At 41.3% G+C, this 17,955-nt stretch overlaps 1 protein-coding gene across 1 annotated transcript; it reads left to right on the plus strand.

Moving 5' to 3' along the window:
• The first annotated feature begins 9,614 nt into the window (after positions 1–9,614).
• Positions 9,615–17,529, plus strand: LOC111976764 (NACHT, LRR and PYD domains-containing protein 12). The gene is made up of 9 exons (XM_024005872.2): positions 9,615–9,824; positions 10,129–11,758; positions 14,861–15,022; positions 15,359–15,532; positions 15,643–15,816; positions 15,977–16,150; positions 16,274–16,447; positions 16,596–16,763; positions 17,176–17,529. Exons 1-9 carry the CDS (start codon positions 9,797–9,799, stop codon positions 17,243–17,245), a joined length of 2,754 nt encoding a protein of 917 aa, XP_023861640.1. The 5' UTR covers positions 9,615–9,796; the 3' UTR covers positions 17,246–17,529.
• The last annotated feature ends 426 nt before the right edge of the window (positions 17,530–17,955 follow it).

Here is a 17,955-nt window from a genome sequence, read left to right on the forward strand (position 1 = left end):
TCCCCTACTGTATTTATTTATTTATTTTGCTCCTTTGCACCCTATTATTTCTATTTCTACTTTGCACATTCTTCCACTGCAAATCTACCATTCCAATGTTTTACTTGCTATATTGTATTTACTTCGCCACCATGGCCTTTTTTTTGCCTTTACTTCCCTTATCTCACCTCATTTGCTCACATTGTATATCGACTTATTTTTCTACTGTATTATTGACTGTATGTTTGTTTTACTCCATGTGTAACTCTGTGTTGTTGTATGTGTTGAACTGCTTTGCTTTATCTTGGCCAGGTCGCAATTGTAAATGAGAACTTGTTCTCAACTTGCCTACCTGGTTAAATAAAGGTGAAATAAATAAAAAAATAAATAAAAAAATCTCGAGAGAGCCATGTTTCCGTGAAACAAAGTATGTTACAGACCCCGATGTCTCTCTGGAAAGAAATCCTTGCTCTAAGCTCATCAACTTTGTTATCCAAAGACTGAACATTAGCGAGGAATATACCTGGAAGCGGTGGGTGGTGTGCGTTCCTCCTAAGTCGAACCAGCAGGCCGCCTCCAGTGCCTCTCCTCCACCAGCGATGTTTTGGGTCGGCCTCTGGAATATGTTAAATTGCTCTGGGGAGAGGGAACAAAGGATCTGCTCCAGGGAAGTCGTATTCCTGGTCGTAATGCTGGTATTTCTGGTGAGTTACCACCGCTCTAATATCCAATYGTTCTTCCCGGCTGTATGAAATGACACAAAACGTTTCCTGAACTAACAATGTAAAAAAGAGTACATAAAAAAATGAAATACTGCAAAGTTTTCTAAGAGCTAGTCGCGATGCAGCCATCTCCGTTGGCACCCTATTTAACGTCCTCCGAAGAGGGGGGGTGGGGTGGTGGATGGGTTAATAAAAAATGAAAAGGCTGATTGATACTGGCAAGATCAGTGGGTTTATATTTTTCATTATAAACTGGGTGGTTCGAGCRCTGAATGCTGATTGGCTGACAGCCGTGGTATTTCAGACCATACCCCACGGGTATGACAAAACATWTATTTTTACTGCTCTAATTACGTTGGTAACCAGTTTATAATAGCAAACAAGGCACCTCGGGGTTTGTTGGTATATGGCCAATATACCACGGAAGGGCTGTGTCCAGGCACTCCGCGATGCGTCGTACATAAGAACAGCCCTTAGCCGTGGTATATTGGCCATATAACACACACCCTTTTGCCTTATTGCTTAATTAGACAATGAGGCTAACCATGTTGAAGGATACCAGACTTCTACAGCTACTGTACATGCCGTTCATTGGATTAGTGCAAGCCCACCCCTGTAATGAAGGTAGGCCTTAAGTATGACATGCTCAGGAGATAGACATTATTAGCAAATATTAGTATCAAGAGGGTGTGCAGAAAGGAATATTTTAACGTTCAATTGATTTAATTTCAAAATTCTGGCTGCTTGAAATAAAGTCATCCCAGTGTAATTAATGTGCAGTTCAACACTAGTACCACAAGGTGTCAGCGCTAGCATTTTTTTTTACTATATGTAAACAAACCACTAGCTTGGTCTCTTGAGAACCAGATGATCCCAATAATTGAGGTAGCCTAACGATGCCCCCGTCTGGTATGTTCTATTGCAAACGGTCTGGGACTCGTTTCCCTGTTTACTACTCAAAGATATTTTATTCATTAAGTCAAAGACGAAATTAACTGCAATACACTGGTCTTAAATATATTAACTACGTTACACAGAACTACGGCGGACCCAGGGTAAAATGAGAGGCTTTATACCGTATATTTATACCGTTGAAAAAACGTGTCCCAGTGCAAAATGCCTAGCTCTGCCCACTGGGTCGTAGTTTACGGAGCACTTTTTWAAAAAAGGGTCCAATCCTTTAAGAGGGTTTAAGAGACCAAGCTAGTGGTTTGTTTACATGTAGTAAAAAAACGCAATTATTGGGATCATCTGGTTCTCACTTTATGATAGAACGTTCCGTTTTTCTGCCAGATTATCTTTCTGCACGTCTCTTTATTTACAATGCTGTCTGTCATGCTTAACACAAACGCAGGACATTGAATGTTACCCGAATTGACTCAGAAAAGTAACAAAAGTAGGCCTACAGTATTTTTATTGATTTATTTCACCTTTATTTAACCAGGTAGGCTAGTTGAGAACAAGTTCTCATTTGCAACTGTGACCTGGCCAAGATAAAGCAAAGCAGTTCGACAACATACAACAACACAGAGTTGCACATGGAGTAAAACAAACATACAGTCAATAATACAGTAGAAAAGGTCTATATACAGTATGTGCAAATAAGGTAGGATAAGGGAGGTAAGGCAATAAATAGGCCATAGTGGCGAAGTAATTACAATATAGCAATTAAACACTGGAATGGTAGATGTGCAGAAGATGAATGTGCAAGTACAGACACTGGGGTGCAAAGGACCTAGATAAATAAATAAATACAGTATGGGGATGAGGTAGTTGGATGGGCTATTTACAGATGGGCTATGTACAGGTGCAGTGATCTGTGAGCTGCTCTGACAGRTGGTGCTTAAAGCTAGTGAGGGAGATATGAGTCTCCAGCTTTAGTGAGTTTTGCAGTTCGTTCCAGTCATTGGCAGCAGAGAACTGGAAGGAAAGGCGGCCAAAGGAAGAATTGGCTTTGGGATTGACCAGTGAAATATACCTGCTGGAGCGCGTGCTACGGGTGGGTGCTGCTATGGTGACCAGTGAGCTGAGATAAGGCGGGGCTTTACCTAGCAGAGACCTGTAGATGAGAACCTTTGGAGCAGTGGTTTTTTTGGCGACGAGTATGAAGCGAGGGCCAGCCAATGAGAGCGTACAGGTCACAGTGGTGGGTAGTATATGGGGCTTGGGTGACAAAACGGATGGCAATGTGATAGACTGCATCCAATTTGTTGAGTAGAGTGTTGGAGGCTATTTTGTAAATGACATCGCCGAAGTCGAGGATCGGTAGGATGGTCAGTTTTACGAGGGTATGTTTGGCAGCATGAGTGAAGGATGCTTTGTTGCAAAATAGGATGCCGATTCTAGATTTAATTTTGGATTGGAGATGCTTGATGTCTTGAGTCTGAAAGGAGAGTTTACAGTCTAACCAGACACCTAGGTATTTGTAGTTGTTCACATATTCTAAGTCAGAACCGTCCAGAGTCGTGATGCTGGAGGGGCGGACATCCTGGTATTGCTCTTTCCTTATTGAAATGGGGAATAAAGGAAGAATGGTTTCATTTTCAATAAAGACACAATGAAGACATTGTTAGATTGAATGTATGCCTTTAATACAGTCTTTATCTCTGTATTACAGCAAGTCAAATAAAGATTTGTGCAAAGTGGAAGTGTGACTTCTTTCCCCAATGATTTCCTAAGGCTAGTTATCAGTTATTCTATACCAAGGCTAGATGAGGCTGAATGGCAAAAGAATTCATGTCCTTGGTACATGAAGAGAGGAAAGAAGGAGAGGAGAGCTGAATGAGCGGTGTCGTATGTGCCCAGTGTATTCCTGGGTGATATTATTTTGGGAGTGGGACAGAGCTTGGACAGTGTTTTTACTCATTCTTTGAAAAAAATGTTGTCTGCTTTTTTTAATGTCTATATTTCTGTAGATGTTTTTTTTAATCGTCATTATCCTTCCCCCTTGAAAACATATAGAGGATTGTTCCACTGATGTTACCTGCATGATCAGAGGTCAGGCAGACTAAATTAGATTAGACAGGTCCTCATGCATGTTGACTGGCAACAGGTGTTTTTATAGCATGAAGTCTACTGCAGAACTATGTGTATGTGGTACCACCCATTGTGGAATAGTTTCTGTACAGCATATATTGTAGCTAATACCTCACGAGAGATGGATTTACATGCAGGGTCATTACATGCAGGTCTCAGTTAACCCATAGTTTGCCTCCTTGATGTTTAAACCACATTCTAACCTGAAAGGGGCAATATGATCCTGTTGATAAAGACTCTTTTGGGGGAGAGTTTCAGCCTGGCTTTTATCAAAACGTAATCCATTTAAGTTATTATTAAGACCATTGAAGATGTAAAGAGTTCATCTTGCATAAGAGCAGGAAATAGATGTGTGTGAATACAAAACCAAATGTGGATTTTTTTCACTGTGTAGACAACCAACTAACATCACCCTTTGGATCTTTTTCTAACATTCCCCTTTGGATCTTTTTCTAACATTCCCCTTTGGATCTTTTTCTAACATTCCCCTTTGGATCTTTTTCTAACATTCCTTTGGATCTTTTTCTAACATTCCCCTTTGGATCTTTTTCTAACATTCCCTTTGGATCTTTTTCTAACATTCCCCTTTGGATCTTTTTCTAACATTCCCCTTTGGATCTTTTTCTAACATTCCCCTTTGGATCTTTTTCTAAACATTCCCCTTTGGCATCTTTTTCTAACATTCCCCTTTGGATCTTTTTCTAACATTCCCCTTTGGATCTTTTTCTTCATTTATATTGGGGTTGTTTTTTCAAGCCATTGTATGCGTACAGAGAGAACTTGAATTAAAGAATGTAAATAATAATCCAAACGTCTCATCTCACTTCATCATAACATCTCTCGCTCTCACCATAAGGTCACTTTAAATTGTTGATACTTTTTATAACCTATTGCACATACAAAAGTGGGATTTTATGTTATTCACTCAAGACCACATTTTTTTGTGTTTTTGCACCATCATATTTTTCCCATTACTCTGTTTAAATGTCCAATAAAATGTATGTACGAGAAACAGCTTGACCTGGCAACCTTTGGGGAGATAAGTGGAATTGAAGAGTCTGACATGGAATATATACCCTAACCTGTGATCTGTGTAAGAGGCCATATCTAGTGAGAAATTGTCAGTTGTAACCCACTCGGTTGTGGCTTTCAGCCCTCTCAAAATATTACAAATCATTGGAGCTTCAAATGGGTTAATTAATAACCTTTGGGATTTAGGATGTTGAGGAAGTGGCAATGAAGAGACTAACATGGAATTTCACGCCTAACCTGTGATCTGTGTAAGATGCCATATCTAGTGAGATATTCTCAGTTGTAAACCCATTAAGCTGTGGCTTTCAGCCCTCTATCAAAATAATGAAAATCATATGAGCTTAAAAAGAGTTCATTAACAACCTTTGGGGTCAAAGATGTTGAGAAAACTGGCATTGAAGAGTCTGACATGGAATATAATGCCTAACCCTAACCTGTGAAAAATGTATGTACTACCACAATATCCGGCCTACCCCCAATTCAGTAGTGGTCTTCAGTGAGGGGCACAGCTGCATGTTTCTGTCCTCCATGACATACATAGAAGATCCTAAATCCATTTCATTAGATCAGAACAYGATGGATCAACAGGGATTCATATTTCTGGTTTACAACCAAAAGTATATTGTGTTCATTGTTTTCCCAGCCTTTATGTGATGGGATTAAGGACAGGTGTCACATGATGGATTAAACATGTTTGYAGAATTTGACCTAGTGGTTCCCAACTTGACTTATTTGACACATGCTATACATCACGAGGAAAATGCAGTTTAAAGTCATTCACCTTTGGATGAAAGTGTCCTATATCAGTCAGGTTTTCACTGCAATCCATTAGGGAATCACATAATGACTGTGTGGACTCTATGAATAAACCTGCTCTTCAACATGTTTGGCTTGCAGTATGTTCGGCTTGGAGTCTTGCATCGGAAGTTATGGTGATGACAGTAATACTGGAGGAGGTCCTTGGTAAACAGGATATAGATTTAGTATTTTGTCAGGCCTTATTTATTCAATTTGCCAATGTCCCCCTTTCTGAGAATATAGAGACACCAACAAAAGGTTGGTTTAACCTCACAAAGCAATCATCTATGAAGGAACAATATATTTTCTCATGCTATTTTAACTAGCAGGGATTCAACAGCCTTAGTCAAGGGTTTCGTAAAATTGGTTTTATTTAATCTGGTATTTTTTCATACAGTATATGAACTGTTCACACACATACTTGTATATATGGTTTATGAGGTCAATCAGTTTATAACATGGTTTATGGGGACCCACCCTTTCCATGGTCCTATTGATGAAATACATTTTTTTATGTAGAAGATACATCGGACTTCAGATTTGTTCAAAGGATCATATTGGAATAATACGCTTGTAAATACACACACACTTGACATTTTACATTTTAGTAATTTAGCAGACACTGTTATCTAGAGTGACTTACAGGAGCAATTAGGGTTAAGTGCCTTGCTCAAGGACAGATTTTTCACCTAGTCYGCTTGGGGATTCAAACCAAGAACCTTTCAGTTACTGGCCCGACGGTCTAAACCGCTAACGTTTCTCCAGCCCCAGATTTGATATCATTCTCCTTGCTTTTACTCTTGAGTAGGGCTGGATGGAGGGAAACTTCAACCTGAAAAACAAACACATTTCCCACACACATGCCCAGGTTGTAAAATGCATTTAACACAACAGTTGTTTGGCACAAAACATTTACACAACCGTTGTGTCAAATGCTTTGTTCATCAGTTTTACAATCTGAGTGTGTATGGAGGCCATTAAGGAAAAAAAGACACTGTGTATTCAAGCTGTAATTTCAATAAGATTGAGATTTGTAAAGTCATATATTGGTTGGTGGTGACATATGACTTACTTTTCTTTTAGCTCCTAGGAGCATAGGGCTTCAACAGCATTGAGTAAGGGTTCAGCCCACAGGGTCCTGGAGACACGTGATGCATGCAGCCCCACCACAACAACCAGCCTGGTCTCATAGACTAGACGTAACATAGTAAATGTAAATCCGGGCCGCTCCAATTAGTATTATATGTTACATTTGGTATGGTTACATAAGACAGATGGTTACTTATGGCCAAAACAAAAGAAGGGTGGTTGGTCGGGGTAGATAGGTGGGCATATAACGCAAACTTCTAGCAACCCAAAGGTTGTGAGTTCAAATCTCATTAAGGACAACTTTAACATTTTAGCTAATTAGCAACTTTTCAACTACTTACTACTATTGAGCTACTTTGCAACTCCTTAGCATGCTAGCTAACCCTAACCATTCTAGCTAACCCTAATGTTAAACCATTTTAGCTAACCCTTCCCCTAATCCTAACCTTAACCCTTTAACCTAACTCCTAAACTTAACCCTAATCTAACTAGCTAAAATTCGGAACATATCATACGTTTTTCAAATTCATAACATATTGTACATTTGGCAAATTCGGGAAAAATATTGTATGTTTTGCAAGTTCGTAACATATAATACGAATTGTAATTCGTAACATATCATACGAAATGGGTGATGGACATTCACAAAAAATACATACCATACCAACTTAACATATCATACTAAATGGTGTCTCGGATTTACTTACAGAATAATACAACATGCTCTGAGACCAGGTTGCGATACTGCACAGTCAGGTCCAAAATTATTGGCACCCTTGATAAAGATGTTTCAACGGCGTCATGAACTTTACCCAGCACAAGGACATTTTTGCCAAAAACCTGGTTGCCTCCGTTAGGAGGCTGACTCTTGGCCGCAAGTGGGTCTTCCAGCAACAAAATAACCCCAAGCACACACCAAAATATCGAAAGGTATTGAAAACAGTGGTGCCTTGTTAGACAAAATATTTTTCTATAAGCAATTGTATTAATTTAAAATAATATAATTTCCCCATATTTTTGAGCATACAATGTAGCTCAGTATTTGTATAATTTAATTTACACAGTATTTTTTGCTCACCTTTATCAAGGGTGTTTTTTTGTTATTTCTGCGGCCCAAAATGCTTGATTTTGCGGCAGCTTTCTGAAATTCTGCAATACATTTTGCGATGTTTTTTTTCACGTTAATTTCATATAAAGCAATAAATAAAGTAATATGTGCTCAGTTTTAGGACGGATTTAAGCATAATACATAATACAAAAACAATTAGAAACATCTAGTGCTCAATTCTGTTTATTTTCCTGAACAAACAGCTCTGTCATAATCCACTCACACATTCACTCACATACACCACTCCTCTCCATCAGGTTTGGGGCTTGCTATCAACACAAGATGCACCTCCTATTCCTACTCACTTTCTCTCTCTCCCATTCTCTTAAAAAAGCTGATCAATCACTTTCAATTTGAGGATCGATATTTCTTTCTTAAAAGTTGTCTTCGTTAAGGGAGATAAAGAACAGAACACGTAAAAAAATAGACTTGTGGTTGATTATTACTCAATTTCTAAAAAATCCCAAAAGATTGTGCTTTCGTGATCCGTATTAAGTTTCACAGAGAGTTAAAACCGCAATGCTGACAAATTGCACTCAGTGCTTTGAGCAGCGCTCTCCATAGACAGTCTGGGGAGAGCAGAGTGCCGACCACCCTACTAAAGCCAAGGTTAGCGGAGTAAAAGTTTGAGGAAAACGCCACTCACCTTGATTCTTTCAGCGCTTGCCACAGTCTTCCCTGCTACCACTTTAGTCATGGTGATCTGCCGCTGCTGTGGGCAATGTTCTGACATTCTCATATGCTTTTCTGATTCGAAGTGACTGTTGATTGTCGACTTTCTCTAGTTTCCAAAAACATTGGAAATTGTTTTGCACGATCGTTAGCTGTTATTTTAGTTGGCAAATGATATTGATTTCTGTTCATTGTTCATTGTATTGGTCAAAATTGAGGGCTCTCGCATAATATGCCCTGATTGGTTGATTTTGCATTTAATTATGAGATCGCAGAATCCTGGAGGGACTGATTAATAGGCTAGGTTGTAGCAACCTGGTGTAGCAAGCTGATGGGTAAAGGGAACATTTGAGTATCATGTAGTAGCCTAAACCTATCGATGTTACATTGAGCTGGGTGAATGGAATATGCATGACAGTCATCCAATATGCTGTAATATAAATACAAATAACGCTCATAAAAAAATAATAATCTTAAACGGCACCTACCGCAACTGAGTGGAACCGCCAACCGGATGCTTCACATTTATACATCCAGTGAAATATCTGGCTCATTGTTCTGTTTGTGGTTGCTATATATCTAACTATCTCTCTGTACCCATTTCTGATGATCCATTGATCTCATCTATGATGTCTTGATGGCTGGTGTCGGCAGCTACATGCACATATCTTTTACAAATTGTTAGTACCAATGAGAGTAGAGCTACTGAATTCGGACATCATATACACATGTGGCATTGCGTTGGCAGCCATATTGGACTTTCTATCCATCCCTGGAACCAGGACCACATTCCTCACCAGCGCGGCAGTATCCTACTCGAAGGTATTCTTTCAAAGTGTATGTCAGATACTGAGTGTTGAAAAATAATAATTAGAAATAATATATGCTCCTCTTTTCTACTGTATGTATGTTATTCATAATTAATTAATTATGTGGTTGCTAGCTACATTCATAAAAACATTGAAATAAAAAAAATCTACATATTTTCGCGGACCACCTGCAGTACCTCTAGGGGTCCTCGGATCCCAGGTTGAATACCCTTGCTCTATAGTATTGGCTGGCTGAAACCAATCACAGTATATGAAGGCTGAAACTAGTAGACCCTGCTGCCGTTAGGTGTTTCCGCAAGTTCATTAGAATAAGTCTTGTCCATAAAGGATATTGCACATATCACTTCCTTCTTTTTCATCCTCTATTCTAGCTGCCACCCGGAACATATTGAACAGTTGCACAGATACAACATCGGCTGTGATTCATTTTTATTAATTTGCGAAAACATACTATTTCAAGCATTTTATTGCCTATTGTTCTGAACGAACGAAAGCACAGGACAGACACCAGCGGGAATTATAGATACATTATGGCGACATCAAAGGATTGTTTTCAAAGTAAGTGTACGCCGCCCCATAAGAATGTGATTTTCATGTAAATGTTGGCTACTTTGTGAAATCCATAGACATTAAAACCAGGTACAACCGCCTAGAAAAACTGTAAACCGCAATATGGTTTACCGTATAGTGAAAAATGTATTTYCATGCTTGTTTTCGCATGCCTGTGCGTCTGTGTCTACTCTGTGCTCCAATATGTGTGTGCCAACTTTGCGTTGATGCGCGTGCATGTGCTTGCGTCACCTAACAATGTCCCTCTGTTTCTCAACGTTCCTTTTTTCAAACTGCTGTTTTCTATCGACAGCTATCCACACAATGCACAAGGCAGCACTGCTGGCCCATAGAAAGCAGAAGTCAGAGGACACATCAACCCTTCTTGGAGGCCAGTTGCCAAATAAAGTTGTGCATGATAATAATTACATTCCACTCATGACTACTGGTCCTGATGTGTCAGAAAAACAGATGCAAGAGAAACCACAGTCATTTCAACATGCCATTCTAATGGCATTGCCCAAAGATAGACACCAGCCGAAACCTGTTATAGTGGTTGGTCCAGCTGGAGTTGGCAGAACCACTGCCTTGGAGAAGCTAATAGTGGACTGGGCCACTGGCAAACATCTCCAGCACTTTTCCTGTGTCTTCCATTTCACATTCAGGGATCTGAATGCCCATAAGGGGGTGCTGTCTCTGCAGGCATTGCTGCTTCAGTGCTACAGTCACCTTTCCCCTGAGTCCCTGGCTCTAGTCCTGCAGAATCCAAAGTCTCTGCTGTTTCTGTTTGATGGGCTGGATCAGTACCAGCACAGCCTGGAACCCCCCACATCCCTGACCCTCTGCTCGGACCCTCAGCAGCCAGCCTCAGTCTCTATGCTAGTGGCCAGCCTGGTGCATGGACCTCTGCTGAAAGGGGCAGCCATACTGCTGACCTCAAGGCCTACCGCAGCCAGTCTTGAGTCTCTAGATGGCTACCGCATGGAGCTGTTGGGGTTTCTGAAACCCCAGAGGAAGGCCTATTGCGACAGGTTCTTCTCTGATCCAATTGTAGCCAGTCAAGCGTTTGAGAACATAGAAAGGACAATGGGGTTCTATGATTTCTGCACCTCTCCTAGATTCTGCTGGATGACATGTTCCATTTACAAGTCTCTGATGGAGGCTGGAGAGATTCTTCCTGAGACACTAACCCAGGTGTTTGTTTATATCACCATCCACCTTATTCGGGCACTGTCATTGGACACGACCAATGCCAGAGACCTGGTGACCTCCCTGGGTAGAATGGCTTCCCATTGCTGTCTTGGCCCAGATTCAAACTGCTCCAAAGAAGAAATGGCCTCAACTGATGTACAACAGTTCCTAACAACTCCAACATCAATGAAAGATTTCCTGCACGTTGATGGTGACCTGGAATCGGACAACTGCATTTTCTCCTTCCACACCCAGAAGATCCAAGAGTTTTTCTTGGCTGCATCCTTCTACTTAGACGAGTCAGAAGCAGTGAGTGTGGAAGAGCTGTTGGAGAACCATGAGGGTTGTGTAGAGTTTCTCGACCTTTACCTGGCAGGGCTTTCTGAGCCCTCTCAGAGGAAGCCTCTGGAATCTGAACTGGGAGAGTTCAACACTGACCACATCATGGACTTCAGCAGCTGGTTTAAAAGCACCTCTCGGAAGGCACTGGAGAGCTATCACACAGACAGACACCTCCATTACTTTCATCTGCTCCATCAACGTCAGAATGAGAAGCTGGTGAAGGAGATCATCACTCCGTCTGCCCGTGGCATCAGCTATGGCGTTCTGGGTGTACATGACTGTGTGTCTCTCAGCTATATAGTGACATGTCTGGGGGAATGGGATCAGCTGAATCTGTACAGCAGCAAGGATTTAACTGAGGAAAAAGCCAACCTTTTGGTTCCTGCCATACGTCTCTCTCATAAAATAATGTGAGTAATTGAGGAAACAGAAAATCAATGTGATTTGTTGTCTAGTATTTTGTTGCTAGTAAGTGTGACCCAATTCAGTTTGGTAAATGATATGATACAGTGGCAATCAATACCTCTCATCTGCAACTAGAAAGTAAAACAGAAACCTAAAGCATGTTTTTCAGATCCTACCATTGTGGGACCACATACATGCATACAAATAATCAAACAAATTATGTATCTACTGTAACGACCCTGGTTTATAAGTGTGGATCGCAATACTACTATTCTACAGCTATACATATTACTGCCTGGTATGGCAACTGCTTGGCCTCCGACTGCAAGGCACTACAGAGGGTAGTGCGTACGGCCCAGTACATCACTGGGGCCAAACTTCCTGCCTTCCAGGACCTCTATACCAGGCGATATCAGAGGAAGGCCCTAAAAAATGTCAAAGATTCCAGCCACCCTAGTCATAGAGTGTTCTCTCTGCTACCACACAGCAAGCGGTACCGGAGCACTAAGCCTAGGTCCAAAAGACTTCTTAACAGCTTCTACCCCCAAGCCATAAGACTCCTGAATAGCTAATCAAATGGCTACCCAAACTATCGCATTGCCCCCCCCACCCCCTCTTTTACGCTGCTGCTACTTTGTTTATTATCAATGCATTGTCACTTTAACTCTACCTACATGTACATATTACCTCAATTACCTTGATTAACCGGTGCCCCCGCACATTGACTCTGTACCGGTACCCCCTGTATATAGCCTCGCTATTGTTATTTTACTGCTGCTCTGTTATTATTTGTTACTTTTTAAAATATTTTTTATTACTTAACACATTTCTTTCTTAACTGCATTGTTGGGCTTATATTAAGGGCTTGTAAGCATTTCACTGTAAGGTCTACCTGTTGTATTCGGTGCATGTAGGGGCTCCCGAGTGGCGCAGCGGTCTAAGGCACTGCATGTTAGTGCTAGAGGTGTCACTACAGACCCTGGTTTGATCCCGGGCTGTATCACAACCGGCCATGATCGGGAGTCCCTTAGGGACTCAGCGTTGTCCGGGTTAGGGGAGGGTTTGGCTGGGGTCATTGTAAGATAAGAATTAGTTCTTAACTGACTTGCCTAGTCAAATAATGGTAAAATAAATCAAAATGATCTCAACCAGCTTCATGAGGTCACCTGGAATGCATTTCAATTAACAGGTGTGCTTTGTTAAGAGTTAATATGTGGAAGTTCTTTCCTTAATGCTTTTGAGCCAATCAGTTGTGTTGTGACAAGGTAGGGTGGTATACAGAAGATAGCCTTATTTGGTAAAAGACCGTCCATATTACTTTAATCATATTACTTTTTCATATTACATCATTACTTTAAGACATGAAGGTCAGTCAATCTGTACATTTCAAGAACTTTGAAAGTTTCTACAAGTGCAGTTGCAAAAACCATCAAGCTCTATGATGAAACTGGCTCTCATGAGGACCGCCACAGGAAAGGAAGACCCAGAGTTACCTCTGCTGCAGAGGATACGTTCATTAGAGTTAACTGCACCTCAGATTGCAGCCCAAATAAATGCATCACAGAGTTCAAGTAACAGACACATCTCAACATCAACTGTTCAGAGGAGACTGCGTGAATCAAATCAAATGTTATTTGTCACGTGCCGAATACAACAGGTGTAGATCTTACAGTGAAATTCTTACTTACAAGCCCTTAACCAATGATGCAGTTTTAAGAAAATACCAAAAAAATAAAAATTAAGAAAAAAGTAAGCGATAAGAAAAACAAATAATTAAGAGCAGCATAACAATAGCGGGGCTCTATACAGGGGGTACCGGTACAGAGTCAATGTGCGGGGGCACCGGTGTCGAGGTAATTGAGATAATTATGCATAGATAATAACAGAGAGTAGTAGCAGCGTGGGGGGGGGGTGCAAATAGTCTGAGTAGCCATTTGATTAGTTGTTCAGGAGTCTTATGGCTTGGGGGTAGAAGCTGTTGAGAAGCCTCTTGGACTTAGACTTGGCACTCCGGTATCGCTTGCCGTGCAGTAGCAGAGAGAACAGTCTATGACTAGGGTGGCTGGAGTCTTTGACGATTTTTAGGACCTTCCTCTGACACCGCCTAGTATAAAGGTCCTGGATGGCAGGAAGCTTGGCCCCGGTGATGTACTGGGCCATACGCACTACCCTCTGTAGTGCCTTGCGGTCAGAGGCCGAGCAGTTGCCATACCAGGCAGTGATGCAACCTGTCAGGATGCTCTCAATGGTGCAGCTGTAAAATCTTTTGAACATCTGAGGACTCATGCCAACTCTTTTCAGTCTCCTGAGGAGGAATAGGTTTTGAATCGGGCCTTTATGGTCAAATTGCTGCAAAGAATGTGATTGGGAGTCCCATAGGGCGGCACACAATTGGCCCAACGTCATCTGGGTTTGGCCGGGGTAGGCCGTCATTGTAAATAGGATTTTGTTCTTAATTGACTTACCTAGTTAAATAAAGGTTAAACAAATAAAAAATTTGACTATTAAAATTTGATTCGATCTTTTGTCGCAAACAAATGATCTGTAATTACTGTTCCTTTCCAGATAGTGGAAAGAGACATATTACAGTATGATTTACTGTATGCATGGTATGTAGGTTACTGTACATTGTATAAATTAATTCCAAAACATTTACGTAACAAAAATGTCACATTTGTACAATTTTAACAGTTCTTAAAGGGGAAATCTGCAGTTGCTATATTCATTTTAGGACTTATAAGTTAATGATATATACCCATTGATTCTTGAAGAATATAAATGCCTCATGATTTTAGCTCAACTGTCTTACCCCATCAGAACCCCAAATATAAGCATATTTTACTCCCATGTTTGTAAACAACAATTGGAAACAAACACTAGCCTCAACATGGTTAAAACTAGAATTTTGATACCATGGATGGTCAGTCCTTGTATCCATAGCTCTGTCTATGAATTTGAGTGGTTACATTTCTCCAGCCCCATTCCTCAGTTTTTTACCAACACTGGTGGGGTGGCTGCTTTGTTATTGTTTCAACTGCGGATTTGCCCTTTAAAACATCACCAAAGCTGCATATTCATGCACATCTCTTCATTTGTTTTGTCCACAGCCTGGTTCAGAGCTCTCTTAGTGCTGGGGCTCTCGCTCACCTGGCCTCAGCCCTCAGCCAGGGAAGGACCACAGAGCTGGATATGTCCTACAACCCCATGGGTGACACAGGCTTCAAAGTTCTTTGCACAGGACTTGGGGACTGCAACATACAAACATTAAAGTGAGTTCCATCTTACTTCACAGAATATGACATTTACAGTGTTTGCATCATGCCATTCAAATGTAATGCACAATCTAATATTGATGGCGGTGTTACAGTAAATTACGATTTCAAAATGTTCTCAATTTCAATAGGTTATTGAAGACGAGGTCCCATACTACTCATAGACGGAATATAAAGCATTTAAAACATATGGCACCATAAACTTAATTATTACACTATAACTTCCTTATAACAGGGTTGTATTGGCATTTGGCGCATGCTATTGAATTACGTAATAGTAAAGTCACTTGATCTGTTTGTTGTATCTAAATGGATGATGATTGGTTTCTGTAGACTTCCAGTGTGCGGGTTAACAGAGGCTTGCTGTGGGGACCTGGTGGCAGTCCTGACCTCAGACAAATCCCATCTCCGCGTGTTGGAGCTGAGGGGGAATACGCTCCATGACCAGGGGCTCAGGAAGCTGAGCCATGCACTGGGAAGCCCTCACTGCAAACTGCAGGAGCTTCAGTACGTACTCTAGCAAAGATATTGTAATGGTATCATTTTGGAAGAAGAATACATCTATGACTGACAGTTCAAATATCATTATTAGCCTGTAATTAGTTGACTTTGTGAAGGTTACCGAGGTGTGAGTTGACGGGGGGGTCCATGGAGGCCTTGTCAACTGCACTGTGCGTTGGCCAATCAGAGCTGAGAATACTGAACCTGGCACAGAACTGCCTCACCGACCAGGGGGTGGATTGGCTGGCCAAGGCTCTCCAATATCCCTGCTGCCAACTGCAAAGCCTGATGTAAGGACCAGATAGATAATGGATGCAGTTATTATAGTTATAATAGCTCACTCAAGTCTCTAGGACAAATAAAAAACAACACATTGCTCAGATATGGAGATTTGTGATATGACATGCAGAGTATCTCTCCTGATTCCCTTTCTGCTCTATCCCTTGCCAGATTGTTTGATAATGAGTTGACAGCTGCGTGTTGTGCTGGTGTGGCTGAGGCCTTGCAGTCAGAAGGCTGTAGGCTGACTGAGCTGGATCTGTCTGTGAATGCGTTGGGCCAGGAGGGGGCACTGCAGCTGTGTATGGCCCTCAACAAGCCTGGATGCCCACTGGAGAAACTGCGGTACTACAGTCCGCAGCATGCTTGTTATGTATTGAGTGTATTATCTGTTGTAGTCTGGGAACCCCTTGGAAAAGAGACGATTCATGCCTTTGTATCAGAACCAATTAGGGTTTTCTGTTGCAGCTTGGTACGCTGTGAGTTGACTACCCTGGTCTTCAAGGAGTTGGGCGTTTTGCTGAGCAGTGGGACCTCTGGACTGAGAACACTGTCTGTGGGCCTGAACAAAATAGGAGACGAAGGAGCCAAACACCTCTGGGTCGCACTGGGAAACAAACGGTGCAGTCTGGAGCACCTGGAGTAAGTGAACAGACAGTGTGCGTCTCCGGATCAGTGTAACACTTGAATCCTCTCACTTTGTGTGTGTGATATGTCACATCAAAGATTTAGAGGTATATACCAAGGCTAAGTCCTTGGCAAAACTGAGATAATGGTGTGTGTGTGTTAGTGTTGAGATGATCCAGCTGACGGATGCCTGTGTTGGAGACCTGAGTGCGGCGGTGAGGGCCAGTGGCTTCCTGAAGAGCCTGGTCCTGAAGAACAACCATCTGACTGACACCTCAGTCCCAGCCCTGGTCCAAGTCATGCAGGATAGTCGCACCATGCAGGAGATGAAGTGAGTGAGCCAAGTAGTGGTGGATTCCACTGATACATTGTAGTAGTATTGATGGTTCTCTATACAATAGTATTCATGTTTTAGTGTTCAGTGCGATTTATATAGGACCACACCAGAGGCTAGTGGGAGGAGCTATAGGAGGACAGGCTCATTGTAATGGCTAGAATGGATTAAATGTTAGTCAAACATGTGGTTTCCATATGTTTGCTGTGTTTGATACGTTCCAAAGAAATCCATTCCAGCCATTACAATGAGCATGACCTCCTATAGCTCCTTCCACAGCCTCCTCTGTACCACACGCAAAAGACACGTTGTTTCGTAATCCCTACTGCTGTTGTGAAATTTGTGCTATCACAATTTGTCATGTGAAAAGTGTAAGGGTTCTTCTGACATTTGCCTTCCTCTCTTTCAGTCTGCAGTATAACGACTTCAGTGAAGACATGTTTGAGATGATGGACCAGTGTGCAAAAATCAAATACTAAACAAAAAATACCTTTTAAAAATGTCACCACCAAAAAAACTTGACTAATTTAGCCTGAGAAGGCTAAATAAAAACCAATCCCTTGACAGTATTTGTTTGATCCCTCCATTCTTTCTACTAGTATAGAGTTACATGACAATGGGCTTCAAACAGCCATGGGCTGAACGGTGTCTGATAGTGAACACATTCATGAGGTTACTTGTGTGCCATTGCTAAAGTTTTGGTTGTCAAAAGATGTTAACTAATGATTTGGTTCAAATAAAGGTTTTTAATGAGAAAAATACAGATCATTTCTACTTTATTTTTTCCCCTCAGATGAGGGGAGGCAGCATATTCAGTAAGGCACACAATCTCTTACAACCATTAAAATATCACCGGTTTCATCTATAAAGCTCTCTCCAAGTAAAAAAAAAGGTGAGTTATCAAAACATTGTAGAAATGAAGAAGCAGTATTTGACCGGTAAAACTTCTATGAAAACTTTCCTCCCCTATTTCTACTATAAGCAAAGGCAAAGTTGTAAACTTGATACAAAGAAACACACAGTGATAAATAGGTCCTCAAGGCAGCAAACATTGTCAATTTTATCATCGTCTTCACAACCCACACCAGTTCTGAGAGGGTTTGTTTTTCTGAAAGTGAAAGAAGAGTTGAAGTTCAGTTAAACAGAGCTGGGACCCAATTAAGTGGCACAGCAGAGGGGATCCATTTCA

The sequence above is a fragment of the Salvelinus sp. IW2-2015 genome, linkage group LG17 (assembly GCF_002910315.2).
Source record: "Salvelinus sp. IW2-2015 linkage group LG17, ASM291031v2, whole genome shotgun sequence".
Lineage (NCBI taxonomy): Eukaryota > Metazoa > Chordata > Actinopteri > Salmoniformes > Salmonidae > Salvelinus > Salvelinus sp. IW2-2015.